General features: G+C 44.6%; 1 protein-coding gene across 2 annotated transcripts in view; it reads right to left on the bottom strand.

Annotated features, from left to right (window-relative positions):
* Window positions 1-741: 741 nt before the first annotated feature.
* plxna1a (plexin A1a) overlaps window positions 742-20,605 on the bottom strand; it is a 266,208-nt gene continuing 246,344 nt past the window's right edge. For both annotated transcript variants that reach the window (XM_039651985.2, XM_039651986.2), the window contains exons 26-32: window positions 19,261-19,364; window positions 18,028-18,124; window positions 14,255-14,445; window positions 5,478-5,647; window positions 5,162-5,374; window positions 4,886-5,036; window positions 742-1,649 (exon numbers count right to left, since the gene is read on the bottom strand). In XM_039651985.2, coding sequence (XP_039507919.1) covers window positions 1,554-1,649; window positions 4,886-5,036; window positions 5,162-5,374; window positions 5,478-5,647; window positions 14,255-14,445; window positions 18,028-18,124; window positions 19,261-19,364 — 1,022 coding nt within the window. In that variant the 3' untranslated portion in view covers window positions 742-1,553. The remainder of the gene's footprint in view (window positions 1,650-4,885; window positions 5,037-5,161; window positions 5,375-5,477; window positions 5,648-14,254; window positions 14,446-18,027; window positions 18,125-19,260; window positions 19,365-20,605) is intronic.

The raw sequence follows: 20,605 nt of genomic DNA, 5'->3' as shown, positions 1-20,605 counted from the left end.
AGAAATTAGTTAGTGGACTGTTGGAAACCAAAACGATCAAGACAAAGCACAAAAAGCTTTTTTAAAAAATGATAGCGATGTAGCTTATAAGCTCAAATTGAACAGAAAAAATAAATTAAAAATACTCCTTAAAGGGTTCTACCTCACAAAAAAACAAAAACACATCTAACTTAGTGCTGACATGATGGCCGTTTAAGAACGTTACCACCTTGCTTTAAGCTTTACTACCAGTTTCCGTGGATATGTAACATTCAGCTATGATCATTTGGCTTCGAAACCATTGATTTTAAGCTTTTTTAAAAAACAGAGGCTGCTAAAGATGTGGAACAAACTGGAATTAACATTTGCTACATCTACAGTAACAGAACACATTCTTCGGTTCTTCAATCTCAAGTTTTCCTTCATTCTAGACTGATTTGTGCAAAAGTTACAGAGGCTAAGAGTGCTCATGTTTGAAATGAAGATGAAAAGGGCCAATTATTAATTATCGGTCAAGTTCTCGCGCGGAATAGCAAAGAATATGTCCTGAAGTGTCTTTCAGACTGAAACCCATAATATCAATAAGGTTGAAATAAGTGTACAAACTAAATACACAGATTCATCCACCAACTAAACAATGAACCCTTTGTTTTTCGGGAGGACATTTCCCTCCAAAAAACACTAGGTACAACATGGGGACACATTTGTCTGAGTTTGTTCTTTTTTGCACATTGTTTTTTTCACTCTCAGTTCTTCAGTCACTAGGGTAGTCAACATTAAAAATAATAACACATTTTATCTAAAGAAAATCTTTTTTTTTTTTTGCACTAACAACATTCAAATAAAACATGGCACAGGACATTTTTTTTTTCAATATTTTTTGTTCATAGTTCAGTCTGTTTCAAATATCAAATTCATCTTATTCTTTTCTATGTTAAAATGGAAAACTTTGTACGCATCTTGTCACTCTTTTTGTATAAAAATGCAGTTGTATTTATATATCTATACACATTTATATATATATTTATATCATTTTCATTTGTTTTAGTTCCTGTAAATTGTGCAAATTCAGCAGTAACACAAGTGGCAGGAGACTGGATCAAGTGAGTCCTTCGATCAACCCAAAGAGCAAAAACAAAAAAACAAAAAAACAAAGATGTGATGTAAGCGCTAAAGAAAAATACCGGTCACTAAAAAACAAAACACTGATTTTATCCTTTGTGGGCTTTAAGGTCTTCTGGCTCATAATACAAGACATCCTTGGTGAGTAAAAGCACACAAACGTGGCTCAACACACACTCCAAAATGGTAAAAATCCAAAAAACAAAATCCTATTGGTTGGACGGGGCGTCCAGGGAGACATTCTGGTGCGTGTTGAGTTCAAAGGAAGTGATAAAACAGGATTTCCACCCTGGGCTGAGGGGTCTCCAGTGTACTGCTTCTGTCCTTGCAGTCCGTTAGCTTAGTGTGTGTTTGTGTGTGTCTGTGTGTGTGCGTGTGGACAAGGCTCTGGGATGGGCTCAGGAGGTCAGAAGGAGCCATCTGAGGTGGGCGGAGAGATGAGGAGGGGGTCCTCAGCTTGCCAGAGCCATGGTGTCGATAACCTGTTCCAGTTTACTGCGCAGTCTCTGTCGCCGGGCTAACTCATCCTTCTGAAGCGCGGACAGGATCTGTAGAGGAGGAAATGACCTCGAATTAGATCACAGGGTAGTTAGCAGTGTTGTAGTACTCGAGACTCGGACTCGTCTCGGACTCGGTCTCGAGACCATATTTTAATGGTCTTGTCATGGACTCGTGTCCATTTGGACTCGGAATTGACTCGTACTCGAACATTTTTTTTTTTTAGGACTCGGAATTATTCCCGAGTCCACTCGAGTTCAATTAAAAATATTTTTCATGATTATTAATGTATGTTAATAAAATATTTCTTTAAATTGATTGACACGCCCAGTGATTGGTGATTTTCTAGTGCGCAACTGCGCATGACAAATTGTAATAAAATTACTTTTAACACCACCTACTATGTGGCCTTTTTACCCTAAACTGATCATATTTTTTAAACTCTAAGTAAATTCAGTAAAAAAAAAAAAAAAACATTTCTCTAAGTAAATAAAAGTAAATTAGGTAATCAACCCTCACTGGTCTCGGTCTCGACTCGGACTCGACCGTCTCTGGTCTCGGACTCGACTCGGACTCGACTCGGTCTTGACTCGGACTCGACTCTCTCTGGTCTAGGTGTCGACTCGGACTCGAGTGAGGTGGTCTCGACTACAACACTGGTAGTTAGTACTGTAGTTGGTTTATGAGGCCTGTGTTAAAGGTGCAATACGTAATATTGACAGCTAGAGGCTGAAATGGGTACTGCAGTTCAAATGTTTCACCAACCCCCTCTTCCTCAGACTCGACACTGGTTCCCAGTTTGAGGACACGCAACAGGAACGAGCGGAATTGACAATGGAAGGCGATTGCAGTAAGTTATTGAGTTGATTTATCCGTATCTTAACCCTGTGGGGACCAAAAACGCGATAGACTTAAAATACTCCGTCATTAATGGTCATATAAATAAAATCAATACATGATTATACACTATAGAGCAGTGGCGGGCCGTGCATTTCACACTTAGGCCTTCTGTCCTACCTGAATTAATAACTTTTAATAGTGTATCAGCGACATAAAGTCGACATGAAAGTGTTCCCAACCCATTAAAACTTGATTTTACGCAACGGAAATTGAGGTCTTGATGACAGCTGAAAAGGAAAGTTGTTTTAGAGGAAGGACGAATTTAAATGTAGTAATGCATATCATGGCACTTTCATGTTGCCTTTAAAGAAGTTGAGGTTCAAACCTACAATCTTTTAGTTACCAGGCAAGATCTTTAACCACTGGGCTTCGTCGCTCCCTTTTGGGTACGTGTTTTTCTGTAGATGGAAATGCAAATGTGCCGGTCACGCCTTTCAGAAGTTGTTTGTGAAACAGCGAGAGATGCTAACACCCATCTGTGTGGATTAACCAAAACGCAAGTGTCTAAACGTAAAGGAAATGGGAAAGAAAAGAATCTCCAACACCCTTGGCGTCAGATAATGGACTGCTAATTTCCCTCCTGTTTTCACGCAGGTTCAGCGAGGGTGTTCATGTGGACACGTGTGCATCTGGATAATAAAGACTAATGAACATAAACGGCTGTTTAAAACGCAACCAGCTGCAGTGTATTAATGTCAGACAGAGAGAGGGAGAGTGGTTTCACAGAGAAGAGAGATGATGTTTGATGAGTTGTGTTAGACTAAACATCCCGAAAGTAAGGAAATGGAAGATGGAAATGAAATCATTAAAAAAAAAAAAAAAAAACAGGGCTAGGTGCTAACTATGGACACCTTTTTATATCAGCCTAATGGGTGAAGAAACAGTAGTAAATGTAGGAATAATTATGCAGACACACTGTGTCAATTTCTTTTCACTAAACACACACACACACACACCCTCATTTCTGTATGAGGTAGAACTAAAAGGTCTCCTTCGGCGGCTCATTATCTCTCCATTTATCCAGCCTGGCTGGAATGAGTCACTGGTTTTGACACATGATCTCGTGTGTGCTGTCAGATGGCGTTACGTGTGAAGGGCTACATGGATAAAACTGTATCTGAGTGGCCATGTATTAAAAGTGTTAGATTTCAGATTTTGCCATTTTAACAGCCTATTCTGGCTTGCTTTGGTTGAATTCTGATGTACTAGTCAGAGAAGTCGTCACATTTTTCATCTTTCCCTCAGAAATAGCTTCAGAATGATAAACTACATCATATTTTTTCTAAGAAAAGTAGTATACTTCACTTCCAGTGCGTTTTCTGTATGCATTAACTAGATACAACCTATTTGCTAAAATGTATAAAGTGCTGCAACCAGAACACACAGTATAACTGATCTCATGAAATGGCGTATGTATGACAAGCCAATTTGTATTTCCATTTTTGGCGTGCTATCAACACGCATAATCGCTTTTCAGCGTGTTTATGAACGCCGTTGACTTAACGTTACATTACTGTATATATAAATATATGACCTACCCCAAACCCGTCCCTAAACATACCCGTCACTGGGGTTAATACCATTTATGAGTCTTCCCCTACCATCCTAGGAACAAAAATATATCTCCCCAGATAGCAAACTGACATTGAATCAACGTGGAAACAACGTCCCTCATGACATTGAAACAACGTTGATTTTGCTCATCGAATTAACGTTGAACCAACGTCAGACGCGGCATTCTTCAAAGCTAAATGAAAATCGAAAATTGGTTTGCTTTCATAACGTTGAAACAACGCGTTGATTTCAAGTTGATTTTCCGTTAGTTTTGAAAGAATGACGCGTCTGACGTTGGTTCAACGTTAATTCGATGAGCAAAACAATGTCAGATCAACGTTGTTTCGATGTCATATTTCCACGTTGATTCAATGTCAGTTTGCTATCTGGGTCCCCAGTTGTAGATCTACATTTTGCTTTGTTTCGCTCGGACATTTAACGGCATAGACATACACGCGTACACGATAGCTCAAAATGCGTATAGATAACACGCCACTTGACTCGAAAGTGGCGTGTATGTTTACGCAAAACTCATGATGTCATGTTGAAATAGTGCATCCCATGATGCAATGTGCTTAACTTGATCTTTACTTATCAAAATAAACTGGAAGCTGGAATTATTAGTCCAATATTGCCCAAATATCTCTGATAAAAGGTATGAAATGTTTATGCAAAAATGTACCATTTATTTCTGTGATGAAACTTGCAACAGTGTGGCCATGTGACAATGCAAAGGTTTGAACCTATTCAAAGATCTATTTATATAACCTTTTTATTTTTAATAAACAAAATGCTCGTATTTCGTTCGGATCACAGCGTTTCTTTCTCTTACCTCGTCTTTGTACTTGGTGATGTAGGAGTAGATCTCGTGGAGGGCGCTCATGCTGTTGAACTGGCTCAGGTGGAGCCTGGACTGCTCCGCGAGATAAGCGCTCATGTCCTGATCACTGATGGCGGACATTCGCCCAATGTCTGAGTAATACCTACAGGACGGCAAGACAGCAGGTCCAAATGAGCATAATGATTTGCGTCTTTGAAGGTTATGATTAAGGTCTAACAAGGGAATTTTGTGCTAGATGCATCCTAAGCAGGGTCTCTGCCCACTTACCTTTCTACCCAGTTCTTGTAGTTGGGAATATCTTTAGCGTAGAGCAACTTATTTGAGGGGGAATCTTTGCCGAGCTTGTGTTCGGATGTGGAGCAGGAGTCCATGAAGGTTTGGGCGACTACGGAGAGACACGCATCCGTGATGCTGTTCTTGTGGATGTCGAACACAAACTGCGGGTTCTTGATCACATTCACCCAGAATCTTAACGGCAAACTGAGGACGAGGGAAAGGCAATGGGTGGATAATGAGAAGAAAATCTAGCTGATTTCATAAAACAGCAGTTTTTACTAATGTCTTAAACAGTGTCGCTCCTCACCAGTTGCTCTTCCAGGTGTGCCGAACATCTGAATCTGTGATTTGGTGTTTGTCTGCCTGCTCATCCAGGAAGTCAAACATGTATTTGATGGCGAGAGGGAGGGCACTGCCACGGTGTGCCGTGCTGAATATTGTCTCAAACAAATCATCGACGAATTTCTGTAACGTACCCTGTAGTGAGAGAAATCAGAAGCGTCTTGACAATTACCTCGACTCTTAAGAGGTGGTAAAATGCCATTTTTACAAGATGTAAAATAAATCTCTGACGTCGTCAGAGTGTGTGGGTGTGAAGTTTTAGCAGTGAATATGCCTGTTAAATATATTTTCATATAAATCAGTGGTTCTCAACTGGTTTTGCACCAAAACCAAGATTTTGACATCAAGTTGCACTGAAAATACCTAAATTTATCATACAGACTTCAAATAAATATTGAAATGTTTTTTTTTGTTTTTTTATTACCATCAACTGCACAAGTCCAACAATGAGCAAATATTAACAGGAAACATACCATAGAGTTTGACTGTTGATGTCATCAACTCAAGATTTCGGGAACCATTTCCTCATCTATTTTAAAAGTTGAATTATATTTATTTTATTATTTTAATTAGATTTTTTCACTATTTTATTTTTAACATTTAATTTAATTTATTGCACAATATTATAGTTAGTTGGATTTTATTATTTGCATTTAGCATCTTCTTTTTCTCTCCACCAGCTGAACATTAAAAACACCAGAACTTTGGGCCAAAAAAAATGCTAGAAAAAAAAAAAGCCTGAAAACGCAATTTTCTCAGCTTTAAACCTGTCCTATTGATCACAACGGCTACTTGCACACAATCACTACTTCCAAAAACTTACTAAAAGCCTAAAATCACTAAAAACCCTCGAGCAGCCGAACCGGAGATGTCGGTTTATTCATCATGTCTGTGAGCGGGAGAACAGCAGTGGCTCTCAGATAATATGGAGTGTGTTGATTAGGAAACTGGTGTGTGTGTGCGCGTGTGTGTGTGTGTACACGAGACAGACAGACACAGTCCGCGTGGTTTCCCAGCATTCATTCCGCGATCTGTCACCACGCACCATGAAGCACTCGATCCACAACAAATTACCTGTCTCCTGCTGTTCTCTTCCGCTACAGCATTACATTTATCTATCGTTTTTTATTATGTATCAAAATTGACCACCCGAGAGGCTTGTAAACATATTCTGATTTCATTTTTTCCTAGCCTAACAATTAGGAGGCAAAGCAATAAGCTACAGAACCAAGAAAGGGGGAGAGAGAGGAATGAGGGAGGAAGACAGGGCAAAAAGGAGATAGCAAGAATATTACATTGTGTCCTAACCAGGTGCGATATGACGAGATGCAAGCTATTTGTCTGTCAACACTGAATGTAGATCTGTGATGTGACACAATCACAGCCAATCAGAACATATTTGATATTGCAACGTGCAATGACATAAAAACGTCTCGGTTACGTATGTAACCCTCGTTCCCTGAGTAGGGAACGGAGACGTTACGTCAGAAGTGACGGAGATTGGGGGTTTCGCATAGAAAGCCAATCCTCTTCGAGTATTTAAACACGAGCCAATGGCATGCAATGCCTTGGGGCTGCGGAAATTTGCATAGCGTACTCCGCCCTACTCCGTGAGTATAAAAGGAGGAAGTGAACGCAACCGCAGTATGTCTTCGCTGAGGAGCCAAGACTGAACTCGGCATCTACCCAGCGATACAGCAGAAGTGGCAGGGAGACGTAACGTCTCCGTTCCCTACTCAGGGAACGAGGGTTACATACGTAACCGAGACGTTCCCTTTCGTAGTCACTTCGAGTTACATCAGAAGTGACGGAGATTGGGGGTCTGTGCCATCACGCCAACTTCAGGCTGTCTTCCAGTGCCCTGCGAAAGTCTAAACCCCCGAGCCTTACCTGTTTTCCTTAGGGGATCCGACTTAGACACAGGATTACCAAGGTACACTGGGAAACATATCCCGAAGGGGACATGCTACCAGCTGCCTACCGAAGGGAGGACTTACGAATACACATATGGCCACATAGGAACACATATGGAATCACTGGAGCACCAACCGCAGGTGGCTACTAATTTCAGCTCCAGGGGTGGCAGATGGCTTGCCAAGGGAAGACACATGCTCAGAGAGGCTTACAGTGGATAATACACATGAGACGGTTACCAAGGGGGAACCGTCCGCATGGAGGCACCTAGCCAGCATCCAGAGCCACAGCAGTGGTGCCCGCATCGTCGGTGCTGGAGGACTCAAGGCTTCAATGGAAGAACTGAGGAAATATCGCACTTATCCAGTCCGGGGAGTGGAGTGGCGAGCAAGCGAAGACACCTGAGCGGATCCAGAACTGGCCGAAACGAGTACGTGAGAGGATACCGGCTCAATTCGCAGATTATAGAATCTGGCGAAGGTGTTGGGTGTCGCCCAGCCTGCAGCTCTGCAGATGTCTGTTAGCGAGGCGCCGTGCGCTAAAGCCCAAGAGGAGGCCACACTCCGAGTGGAATGGGCCGTCACACCAAGGGGGCACGGAAGGCCTTGCTGCTGGTAAGACAAAGCAATGGCATCCACAATCCAGTGGGACAGCCGTTGCTTTGAGAGAGCCCTTCCCTTCTGGCTCCCTCCATGACAGACAAAGAGCTGGTCTGAGGTCCTGAAACACTGCGTTCTGTCGACATAGGTGCGGAGAGCACGTACCGGACAGAGCAGTGCCAAGGCTGGGTCTGCCTCCTCCGGGGGCAGCGCTTGCAGGTTCACCACCTGGTCCCGGAAGGGAGTGGTGGGAACCTTGGGCACATATCCAGGCCGGGGTCTCAGGATCACGTGAGAGTAAGCCGGCCCGAACTCCAGGCACGCTTCGTCAACGGAGAATGCGTGCAGGTCCCCCACCCTCTTGATGGAGGCCAATGCAACCAGGAGTGCTGTCTTCAAGGACAGAAACTTTAACTCTACCGATTGCAAAGGCTCAACGGGATGCCTCTGCAGAGCACTTAAAACTACCGAGAGGTCCCAAGAGGGTACGAGGGGAGGACAAGGCGGATGCAGCCTCCTCGCTCCCCTCAGGAACCTGATGACCAGGTCGTGCTTCCCTAAGGACTTACCTTCCACTGCTTCATGAGAAGCGGCAATGGCCGCGACGTAAACCTTAAGGGTGGAGGGCGACAGCCTGCGCTCCAACCCTTCTTGCAGGAAGGAAAGCACGACACTGATCGAACATCTCCGGGGGTCTTCTCCGCGAGAAGAGCACCAATTGACGAAGAGGTTCCACTTCAACGCATAAAGGTGTCTCGTGGACGACGCTCTTGCGGAAGTGATGGTTGCCGCCACCGCAGGTGGCAGCGAACTCAAACCTGCCTCGTGCCGTCCAGGAGCCACACGTGCAGCCTCCAAGATCGGGACGAGGGTGCCACAGAGTGCCCCGTCTCTGAGAGAGTATCTTGTCTCAGAGGAATAGGCCAAGGAGGTGCTGTCGCGAGGAGCAAGAGATCGGAGAACCACGTCTTGGTGGGCCAGTAGGGGCTACCAGCAAGACCTGCTCCTTGTCCTCCTTGATCTTGCACAACACCCGTGCAAGGAGGCTCACTGGGGGAAACGCATACTTGCGTGGGCCCCGTGGCCAGCTGTGCGCCAGCGCATCCGAGCCGAGAGTGCCGCGGGTCAGAGAATAAAACTGGGCGCAGTGGGACGAGTCCCGAGAGGCGAACAGGTCTATCTGTGCCTCCCCGAACTCGTCCCAATCAGCTGGACCGACTGGGGATGGAGTCGCCATTCGCCGGAGAGGGGACGGACCCGGGACAGCTCGTCGGCTGCCCAGTTCCGGTCTCCAGGAATGTAAACTGCACGAAGGGACCTCAGGTGCTTCTGACTCCATATCAAGAGGTGGCGGGCGAGCTGCGACAACTGGCGTGAGCGTAGACCCCCCTGGTGGTTGATGTACGCTACTGCCGTAGTGTTGTCTGAGCGGACAAGCACATGCTGGCCCTTGAGCAACGCTCGGAAGCGGTGCAGGGCGAGCCGTACTACCAACAGCTCGAGGCAATTGATGTGCATGAGGCGCTGGGCTCCTGTCCAGGAACCGGCGGCTGCATGCCCATTGCACATGGCACCCCAACCCGTGGTAGATGCATCCGTGGAGACGACGAGATGTCTGGAAACTCGCTGAATAGGGACACCTGTCCGTAAAAAGCTGAGGTTCGACCACGGGAAGAAGGTTCGCCGGCATGCCGGAGTCACTGGGACTCGGAGCGAGCCGCGATGCCATGCCCACCTCGGGACTCGATCGCGAAGCCACAGCTGAAGCGGTCTCATATGAAGCAAACCGAGCGGCGTTGCCGCGGCCGCGGATGCCATATGCCCCAGGAGCCTCTGAAAAAGTTTCAGTGGAACCGCACTCTTGCCCTCGAACTGACGAAGGCAAGCCAGCAGTGAGTGCGCGCGCTCGTTCGTGAGCTGCGCGGACATGGCGACCGAGTCTATCTCCATGCCGAGAAAAGAGATCCTCTGCACGGGGCAAAGTTGCTCTTTTCCCGGTTGACCCGAAGGCCCAAACGGGCTAGGTGCCGGAGCACCAAGTCTCTGTGTTCGCAAAGCTGAGCTCGAGAGTGTGCTAGTATCAGCCAGTCGTCGAGGTAATTCAGGATGCGAACCCCGTGTTCGCGAAGGGGAACAAGGGCTGCCTCGACGATCTTCGTGAAGACGCGAGGGGACAGAGCAACCCGAATGGGAGAACGGCATACTGATATGCCTGGCCCTCGAAGGCAAACCGAAGAAACGGTCTGTGTCGAGGTAAGATGGACACATGGAAGTACGCGTCCTTCAGGTCGATCGCTGCAAACCAATCCTGATACCGAACACATTCGAAAATGCGTTTGGCCGTGAGCATCTTGAACGGTAGTCGATGGAGAGAACGGTTCAAAATGCGCAGGTCCAGGATCGGTCGTAACCCACCGGTCTTCTTGGGGACAATGAAGTAGGGGCTGTAAAACCCGGACTCCACCTCGGCTGGAGGGACCGTCTCGATTGCACCCTTCGCCAGCAGGGTCGCAATCTCCGCTCTCAGGATTGGGGCATTGCCACCAACTATCGTGGAGCGAACTCCCCTGAAGCGGGGAGGAGACCGTGCGAACTGAATCGCGTAGCCGAATCTGATCATTCTGATGACCCAGCGGGATATCCCGGGAAGCACTAGCCAGGCTTCCAGGAAGTGAGCCAACGGGGTCATGTGAACCACAGACGTCCCCCCGGAGGGGCAGCGTGGCGGGTCGACTGGCACGCGTGCAGGGATGACCCAGCTCGGATGCGTCGAAGCCCGCTCCCCGACGGAAGGGACCAGGGAAAGCGGAGCGTTCCACGGGGGTCCGTTCCGCCGGGGGTCTGGCGACAGAGGGGGAAGGGATTGGCGTAGCCCGGGGACGACACTCGCACCCTTCCGCACCCTCAGAGACAGAGAGGAATGTGTGGGCTGACGCACTGGAACGTCGAGCGCACTCATTCCAGACTGTGGGCTCAGTGATGATGTCAAGTCTTTCTTAACCAACTCAGGGCGCTGCCCACCCGTGGGCGAGCAGCGGGAACTGAAAACGAAAGATTTTCCCCCCGGCCCTCCACCGGGGGCAGGAGGGGGCCTGCTCCCGCCTCCTGGGGAAAAACTCAACTCCATCACTGAGCAGCCCGTATCAGGATCATCGCTTACCTGGCGTTTAGCGGGGTGTGCGGCCTGAGGGGGCTGTGACGCCTGCCGGCGGCCTCCTCCACGCCGTGGCCCGGATGAAGGCTGCTGCTGGGGCGGGGCGGGAGGCAGGGGAGCCGCGGGGGGGCGTCCTCGGCGGCGAGCAGCGGGAGGCATCTGTGCCGACGACTGGGTGGAGGCAGCAGCTGGTCGTCGGGGCAGAACATGTTTGATTGCCTCTGTCTGCTCCTGGGCAGTGGAGACTGCTGGGCAAGAGTTCTCGACTGCACCGCCAAAAAAGGCCAACCTGGGAGAGAAGGGCGTCGAGCAGACGAATCCGCTCAGCGCTCCGAGTGTCTGCCAGGTTGACGCTCCTGGACCACACTAGTGGCCATCACCTGACCAACGGCGCGAGCGGCCACTTTCGTTGCCCTTTTGGAGAGCAAGGTCAGTGGCGGACCGCAAATCTTCGAATGCCGTTGGATCAGTCCCGCCCTCGAGCATATCTCTGAGCATCTGCGCTTGCACAGTGCTCATCGCATGCAAAGCGGAGGCCGCCCGTCCCCCCGCTCTATAGGAACGCGCCGCCATGGCAGACGAGAACCTACAGGCTTTGGATGGGTGCCTAGGAGGACCACGGAGGAGGCGCTCTGTGGACACAGCTGTATCGCAACAGAACGCTCCAGCGGGGGCATCCCAGTGCACCCACGGGCGGCCCCCCCATCGAGGGGGGAAAGGCGGGGGAGAGATCGCGCTCTCGAGTGGACAGAGGAGTCCCCCAAGAGCGCGATAACTCCGCATGCAGCTCGGGGAAAAAAAGGCAATGGAGTTGGCCGTGGCCTCGCGGCGGCAGCTTTGTCCAAAAACCAATTATCCCTCCGTGAGAGATCGGGGGAGAATGGAGGATGCCACTCTAACCCAATACTCCCAGCGGCTTGAGACAGCATGCCGTCAGCTCGGGATCCGACACGGGCAGCGCTGGCTCTCCCGAAGGGGGCAGTGCAGCCGCATCCTCATCTCCCGAGGACTGTAGCCCGCCTAGTGATGCTGCGATCGACATCACATCATCATCTGGAGCGCTGCTCGAAGCAGCCGGTACCACTGAAGAGGCAGCCGACTGAATCGAACTAACGCTCGCTGGCTCACGCACTGAGGCGGGAGGTGTGGCCCGAGAAATCGTCGGGGCTTTATGCCACACCGTCCCCGGTCGACGGGCCCCCTTTCGTGAAGGAAGCCGATCGAGTAAGGGGGACCGGGGCTCTCACTCTAGGAGATTTTTTTTTTTTTTTATATATAAAATATATATTTTATATATAAAATATATATATATATATACATTTCTTTATATATATATATATATATATATATTTTAACCTCAGTGTGGAGATGGTCATGTCCCCCTAGCAGGAACATGAGTCATCCACGAACGCTGCTTCTGCATGCTGAATGCCCAGGCATACAGAGCAGCGATCGCGACCATCAGATGACGACAGAAATCGACCGCATCCAGAAGAACACGGGCGAACCGTCTTTAAAAAGACGTGCCGCGTGTAGCTCTTTTACAGAGAGGAGGAAATTCACTCTTTCAGCGCTGAGGCGACCAGGGAGAAGCGCAGTCTGGCAGACCACTGCACAGATCGCAGGCAATGCAGAAACTCGCTGGGTACCGCCGTCACACCAACACTGAAGAGGACGCTCGTCTCAAAGAGTCTTGTAATAGCTTTCAGGAGTGAAGAGGTTCTCTTGGCTCCGAAGCGAAAACATACTGCGGTTGCGTTCACTTCCTCCTTTTATACTCACGGAGTAGGGCGGAGTACGCTATGCAAATTTCCGCAGCCCCAAGGCATTGCATGCCATTGGCTCGTGTTTAAATACTCGAAGAGGATTGGCTTTCTATGCGAAACCCCCAATCTCCGTCACTTCTGACGTAACTCGAAGTGACTACGAAAGGGAACCATTAATCCCATTCATTTTCATTGGAAAGCTGGCGACTTCCAAGGAGAGCAAGCGTTGCAGACCAGAAGTAAGCATGTCCAATGACGCAACAAAGTTGACTAATGTTAAACTTTATGCAAATTAAAAATGCATTTCAGGAACGACAACCATTAGGCGTGAAGTCAGTTGTGTGTCAATGGCAAGATGGAAGAGAAGTTGGTAGTACTTGCCCTGCAAACTCAAAGCCTGAATGATTTTGTGAACCCAGATACAACGGCGCTTGCACTTACACCACATATACATAGCAGTGATGGCAAAAAGAACTTGCTGTTTCTTGTTCATCTGTAATATTAAGCAGATTCCATTTTCTGATTCCATTTATAGTGAGTCTTTTCCCTCCAAAAGGTTTTTAGCTAGCCTGGCAAGCCAGACCTACATCAAGATGTTAGGTCTGGGAACTCACAATTGGCATACCTCAATCCGAGGGGCGGAATAAAAGGTTGTCTATCCCTCTGCACGCCATAAGACAGCGCTAACCAACCAGAGCAACGAATGGCTGTGGCTGAGTGAGTCCCATGCGTTTTCCCACCAGCGTAGCTATTGATATATCAAACTTTTGCCGTATCCGGTCGTCAAAACTCAGAACACATCTTCCTTTTTTAATGACTTAAGTGACGTTCTGTCATCCAGACTCGCAGCCAAAGCCGAATCGAAAGACCGCTGTTCGCCGGCAGCATCTTGTTTGTTTTCAAGTGGCAGGGAAATCACCAATGGAAATCACGGCACAGAACCGTCACAACTCTGCCGTCACTGTGTTAAATCCGCCCACCAACTCTATACACGATGTGATTGGCCTGACCAGAGTTTGGTTTTTCCACTTCAAAAGCCAACGGAGAGTTGCTAGAACACTGGTGGCAAAATAATTTTTGTGGCATCTAGATTTTTAAGCTATTTTTAGCGGCAATAAAACCAATCGGTTGTCTACAACATGGAGTAGCATCTCTAAATATCATTCACAATTGTTATAAGGCAACAAGTAGTAAGAATGTCCACTAGTGACCTAACAGCCAGCGAAAGACATGCGACAAAGTCGCTGGCATTGTAAACGCACCTCAAAATTCTTAAAAACATGGATAAGAAAGCTTAATGAAAGCTCACCTTGGTGGCCAGCAGTCGTGTCAGGTAGATCTCTGACACCATCTTGCTCCCGCGATCGCCCTCACGCTGGTCTGCGTGGTCGTGGTTTTTGACGAGGTGCCAGAGCTTGGTCCCGCTCTCTAGATCAGGCGTGATCATGGGCGTCCTGGACCGCAGACTGTCTGGGCTGCTGGCCGTCCTCAACATGCTCTCTGAAGAGAACGAGAGTCAATCATTAAATCATTTTTATCGCATTTTATAACATGGATAGCTCTATTTTTACATTTGCGAGGCGAAAGAACTATAACAGTTGTCGAAAGATAAGTGTTTTCATGTTGCTGATACCGCCGCCATTTTATAAAAGCAAGACGCCACAAAAAGCCATGAGTAATTTTAGGTGTTGTACGCACTCGTACAGCATCAAAATCACTGTAACGCACGGCCTCTCGCGCTTATTGCTTTCATTTAATCATAATCTGGAAGGTTCCAAAATCTCAGGCAGTATTGACCCCATACATACAATATAAAGCGAAAACCTAAGCAGCATAAAACAGTCACATCGGCGGTTGTAAATCAGGTCCGGCGGTCTCTTCTATCTGATGAGCAGTCGGCTGCTAAATACCCAGGAGTTACACATCAAAGATGAGAGGAGAGAGGAGCTGAGCTCTGGCTAATGGATGGTTAAGCACAGTAATCTGTCTGAGGATAAGGCATTCTGGGTAAGGATCATTTCCTGTGGATGCCCTAAACTACAATGAATATACTGCATCTGCAGAATCCATCAAAAACTCCCTCAGGTTTATTCTATCCTTAAGTGGCAAGTGGGAGTGAAAGATAGAGTCCCGCGTCTGGAGTCTAGTTAATCAGTCACAGACTGGCAGGCCGGCGAGCTTGAAAGAAACAGCCACTGTAAGCTTAATTCAGCCTCTCGCAGCGCTTTTATATTACACCGCATAAAAAGTCAAGGCTTAGAAAAACATAATAGTGGAAAAGCAAATAAATAATAAATAAACCGGGAAAGGAGCATTTTTAAGCAACACCGAGACCACAAGATAACACTAATGGCTGAAACTTACTCTACGCAAGTATGTCAACGACGCAGACGTCCATGCAATATAATGCAAGTGTTATGTCGTGTTGTGTTTGTAATGTGCACTAGCATAAACGTCTTCGACAGTCAATTTTTTTTGCTCAAGTCAACCACTGACGGAGCAAGTTTGAAGCAAGTTTTCAGATGTGTAACTAGTTCAACACAAGACAGTTCAAAGTAACTATCAGCCTCGACGGTACATGTAAAATACAAAGTGAAAGTGACATGTGAAGGCCAAGTATGGTAACCCATACTAGGAATTCGTTCTCTGCATTTAACCTGTCCAAGTTAGTGAACACACATTAGGCACCCAGTGAGCGATTGGGGGTTAGTTGCCTCTCTCAAGAGCACCTCAGTAATTTCCTGCAGGTATTGAGAATCGAACCTGCAACATTTGGATTGCCAGTCGGACTCTCTAACCATTAGGCCACGGCAGCCCACAAACCACAAGCTCACAACTCTTGGCCCAATAGTTTCCATGATTCAGATATTGTTTTAGTGTATAGAGTAGAAAGTAGAGCCCGACCGATAAAGGATTTTGAAGGCCGATACCGATACAAATATTTTTGGGTTTTAAAATCCGATATTCCGATATATTGGCCGATATTTATTTATTTTTTTATTAAATATTGTTGGATTTTACACACGTGTAAAAGAAAAGCTAACTTTTCTGCACAAGATACGTTTGATACTTTTTCTCTATGTCTAAATGTTCACTCCTCGCAAGTATAACTTACATTTTACAATGCAGGGACTGTAACTAGAGATATGCTAGTTATAAATACGGTAATAATTACTTAAATTAGGCAGAAAAAGTTCATTGTGGTTTCCAAGCTCAATAATGTTAACGTTAGCGGTCTTCCACTGATGATAGTGGCATTAGCTTGCGTTGTGGTTAGCTAGTCTATGATGAGCCATAATTTAGCAATAGATAACATCATACTGCAAATTGTAAAACATACATTTTCAAAATAACAGGCCAAGGAGAGATGATTAAAGCGAGTTTCGTCCGTTTTTATTTTATTTTTTAAATATTCATTTATCGGCCATTATAGCTGCCGATACCGATATTATGGAAAATGCCTAATATCGGCCGATAATATCGGCTGGCCGATATATCGGTCTGGCTCTAGTAGAAAGTAAAAGTTTTCTTTCCATTTAAGCAGGCTATAACCATTCAAAAGTTAAATTGATGAAATAATAATCAAAAGTGACATTCATAATTAATAAAGACATGTATTATGTTCCAAACGAATCTGATTTCAAATAAATGCTGTTCTTCTGAACTCCTGAAAAAAGTATCCCATTTCCACAACAATATTAAACAGAATGATTTCTGAAGGATCAATTGACACTGCTTTGTCGTCACAGCAATAAACTAATTTTTAAACGCATCAACATAGAGAACAGTTCATTTGAATAATAATATTTTTCCAAAATAGTTTTTTTATTGTATTTCTGATCAAGAAAATACAACCTTGATGAGCATTTGATACATCTTTCAAAAACATAAAAAATCGTATTATCCCAAACTTTTTAACAAACATGTATACTATTTGTTTATCAGCTACCCTGCTTTCTAGATATTGAAAAACAGAAAAAACATGGCCAAACAGCTGCCTTTTCAGATGTACGTTTGTATATATTTTTGAGTATATTTCTGGTCTAACAGGCCATTCACGCTTGCATGGTGCTAGCAATGAGCAAGTGTTTGTATCTCGCTCTCCAATGCGACACAAATCCCATATAATGTTCAGCTCAGGGTAATAAAGGTTGACACGAATATATAAAAATACCCAGTGAGCAGTCTGAAATAAGACTTCCTCTGTTCTCTCCTGCGGCTTGTGAATGCATCGTTCATTATTAATGGTACCAGTGTCAAACTTCATTACGGAAGCCCAGGGAGATGCATATCTGTCCAGTGCTCTTATCGCCATGTCCATTCTGGAGGCCGGGGAGGAATGCTCATTTGGGTATTGAAGATATGAATTCACTTCCTGTACGGGGGTGTGAAGGGATTTGGAACAATGTTCAAAGGTATTTTCATGAGCTTACATATCCAGGAAATCAAGTTAAAAAAAAAGCCAGATCATGTAATAACAACGATCCGCATTGGCGTCACTCTGACACCACAGCGACTGCGGTAACCTCTGCCGTTTCCATGGCAACGAGCGAAACACGACTTGAACGACAATACAAATGTGCGTCCAGTGTTTGAGCAGAATTATCCGAGACATGAAACCCCCTCTCAAAGGGAAATATAATGGACGTCTGCCATGTGAGAGCCATGGCTTGAGTGCATGTAATTCTGCGGCAATCACGGATACGCGCATCTGAGGAGGACGGACAACATTAAACAGCTTTTTCTCTCTGATCCGCTTTCTTTTGGGGGGTTGAGGAGCAAAACACCTTCAGTTCTGTGCTATCATCACCTCTTATTCGCACAAACACCCAAAGTGCTCGGAAAACAAAACAAAATCGACACAAAGAATAGCGAAAAACGATATCCAGACATGCTTCTAAGTGCGAGTCCTGCTTTTTAAGGGAAAATGGAGGCCAGTGAGCTTCTGGGCGCAATAAACACAAATCTCTCGGGCGAATGTGGCAGACGTGATCTCGCTCTTCTGAAGAAAGTCTCAGAGGAGACGAGAAGTGGAAGTTGTGAGGGGAACATCAAAACAGGAAGTTGAAACAGAGTTCTTACCGTATCTGCTGAGGGACTTGGTGAAGGTGGACGAGTTGGAGATGTTGTACGCAGAGTTTTGCTTTGGCACCAGGGCGATAACAGACCCATCTGTTACCTGAATACAGTGAGGAACTCAACATTACTGCAAATAACTCATTCACAGACACTGTAAAAACATATTGTTGGTTTAACTTAAAAAATTAAGTAACCTAGCTGCCTTAAAAATTTAAGTTCATTGAAATGGAAAAATTGAGTTAATACAATGAAGGAGATTGATTTAATCACCAGAAACTCAAAATATTATGTTAACTACATAAATTATCTAAGTTGATTTGACAAAAGAAAAAATGTTGTGATTATAAATAATGAAATTATTTTTTTACAGTGTATATCATTAAGCTATAGTGCACTATACTCTGCAAATCAAAGATACAAAAATCTTAATGGATGTACACTGCCGTGTATACTGTATATATATATATATATATATATATATATATACACATATATCATATATATATATGTATATAAATGTTATATATATATATATATATATATATATATATATACACACTGTATATAAAATGTTTTTAATAATTTTAGAATGATTTCTGAAGGATCATGTGACACTGAAGACTGGAGTAATGATGCTGGAAATTCAGTTTTGAATTACAGGAATAATCTACATTTTTTTAAAAATATATACAACAAAAAGGACAATTATTTTACTGTTTTTTTTTTGTTTGTTTTTTTACCAAAAATTACAACCTCGCAATAAGACGTAAAAAATGATTCCATACTTTTGAGTGGTATTATGATATTTGAATCAAATGTCAACTTGATCATGTTTTTGTAGTTAAGACCATAAAACAAATTGAAAAGTGTTTCCACCATATATTCAACCAGTTTCCATGACTTTTACAGTCATTCATGATTAATGCGCAAGTATTTTTAAAAAATAATTTTCCATTTATATGCCAGGTACCAGTCCTTGGAATTAAGAGATTATTTTGAACAAAGGTCTCCGAAAAGAAAACAACAAAACAATACAGAAAGGTCTATGACTTCTAACATTTGAATACATTTGCATTCCAGGTGATCACAATAAAACAGAAGAAGAAAGAAATTCTTCCATGACCATGAGAACCCTGAAGAGTGTCACCCTCAGAACACACCACCTAATTCTGCCATTCTTTGACCATGACATCTTTATTTTTCTTATTATTGCTCAGCTGTGGACAGTGACTGTACCTGATAGTGTGCTAGTGTGTTCAGGCGTTTCCAGTCATTATCAATCTTAGTAGTGACATCCTCATCCTGCAGAATGATCCTCGCCAGTCTCCCCTGGCGCCACTCTGCAACAGAAAACAAGATGAAGGGGTGTGTCAATGGGAATGGTGACATTCTCTGTTTTAAAAAACAGTACTTGCTTTTTTTCTGAATACATTTTCCAATTGAGGACATCCCCAAAAGCCTCTCAAAGACAGTTTTGTCATATTTAGCTCACTTTTGGGGACAATTTTGCACTCAAACTCTAGCTATGTATACACACGCACATCACTCCCACAGCAAGGACGACTGACCACTTGAGGGGAGCTTTCCTCTTTAGAAATGCTTCATTTAGAGCACATAACCTTGTGCAGACCTTGTCCGAATCTCCCCGTGCAGAGTGAAGTCACTTTTCCGAGCGGAAAAGATATGAAAACATGCACTTGCTGTTAACAGAGGCTGAGTGACACGTCTGACTCCGGGTCAGATCTAAATGATGGATCCGATCAAGGTCACGGGGAATGACTGTCGTAAGCCTCTTACAAGCAAACCGTTCCAATAAACAACCTTTCTGTTGGTTTGTTTGTTGCAGGAGGAAGTCGCAGTTTCTTATTTCCAAACCGATTCTGAGAGACAACTGCCAAGGAGCAGAGCAAAGCAAAGCCAGAAGAGATCTGCAGCTGATAGCATCACTCAGTCTGAGCCAGATGACAATCATGTTGGGGACTGCTCGAGCTAATGGGATCTTGCTGTGGATGATATGGTTCAGTGTCTATTTCCCTAGTGCCCACAACGGTGACTTCAGCATCCATTTATATCAAGCTGCTGATAAGCTGAACATTTGTTTTAGCTGACATTTGATTACAACGTGAAACAGGGTTGTTAATAATTTTGTTTAATAAATTCGTTTTAGCACAGAAATGTTCAGTAATCAAAATCTCTTTGTATACACACAATTTATGTACTGTTCCTCTATCAGTCTTCCTGTATCATCTCAAATAGATGCATACTAAAAAGCTTAAATGTATTCAACTTCAGTGGACTGAACATTTGTTAAAAAACTGCCATATTTACATTAAGCATAATAAAAAATATTTAATAAAATAAATTTACTATAAAACATTTTAAATTAATAATAAATTATATATATATATATATATTCAAAAATATTCATATTATCGGAATTAAAAAGTTGTAATAAGTTGAAAAAAGTAAGTTGTATGCATATATTATTTGGAATTTTCCATATGCATTTCAAAACTTGGATTGCTTACTTAATAGTTATTTGAATAATTAATTAATCAAATGACATAGCAAACATGCAATA

This window comes from Pimephales promelas, chromosome 20, assembly GCF_988280905.1.
Source record: "Pimephales promelas chromosome 20, fPimPro1.hap1.1, whole genome shotgun sequence".
NCBI classification, from domain to species: Eukaryota; Metazoa; Chordata; class Actinopteri; order Cypriniformes; family Leuciscidae; genus Pimephales; species Pimephales promelas.
Note: the sequence above shows the minus strand (reverse complement) of the source record. Positions and strands in the feature narration are given on the sequence as shown.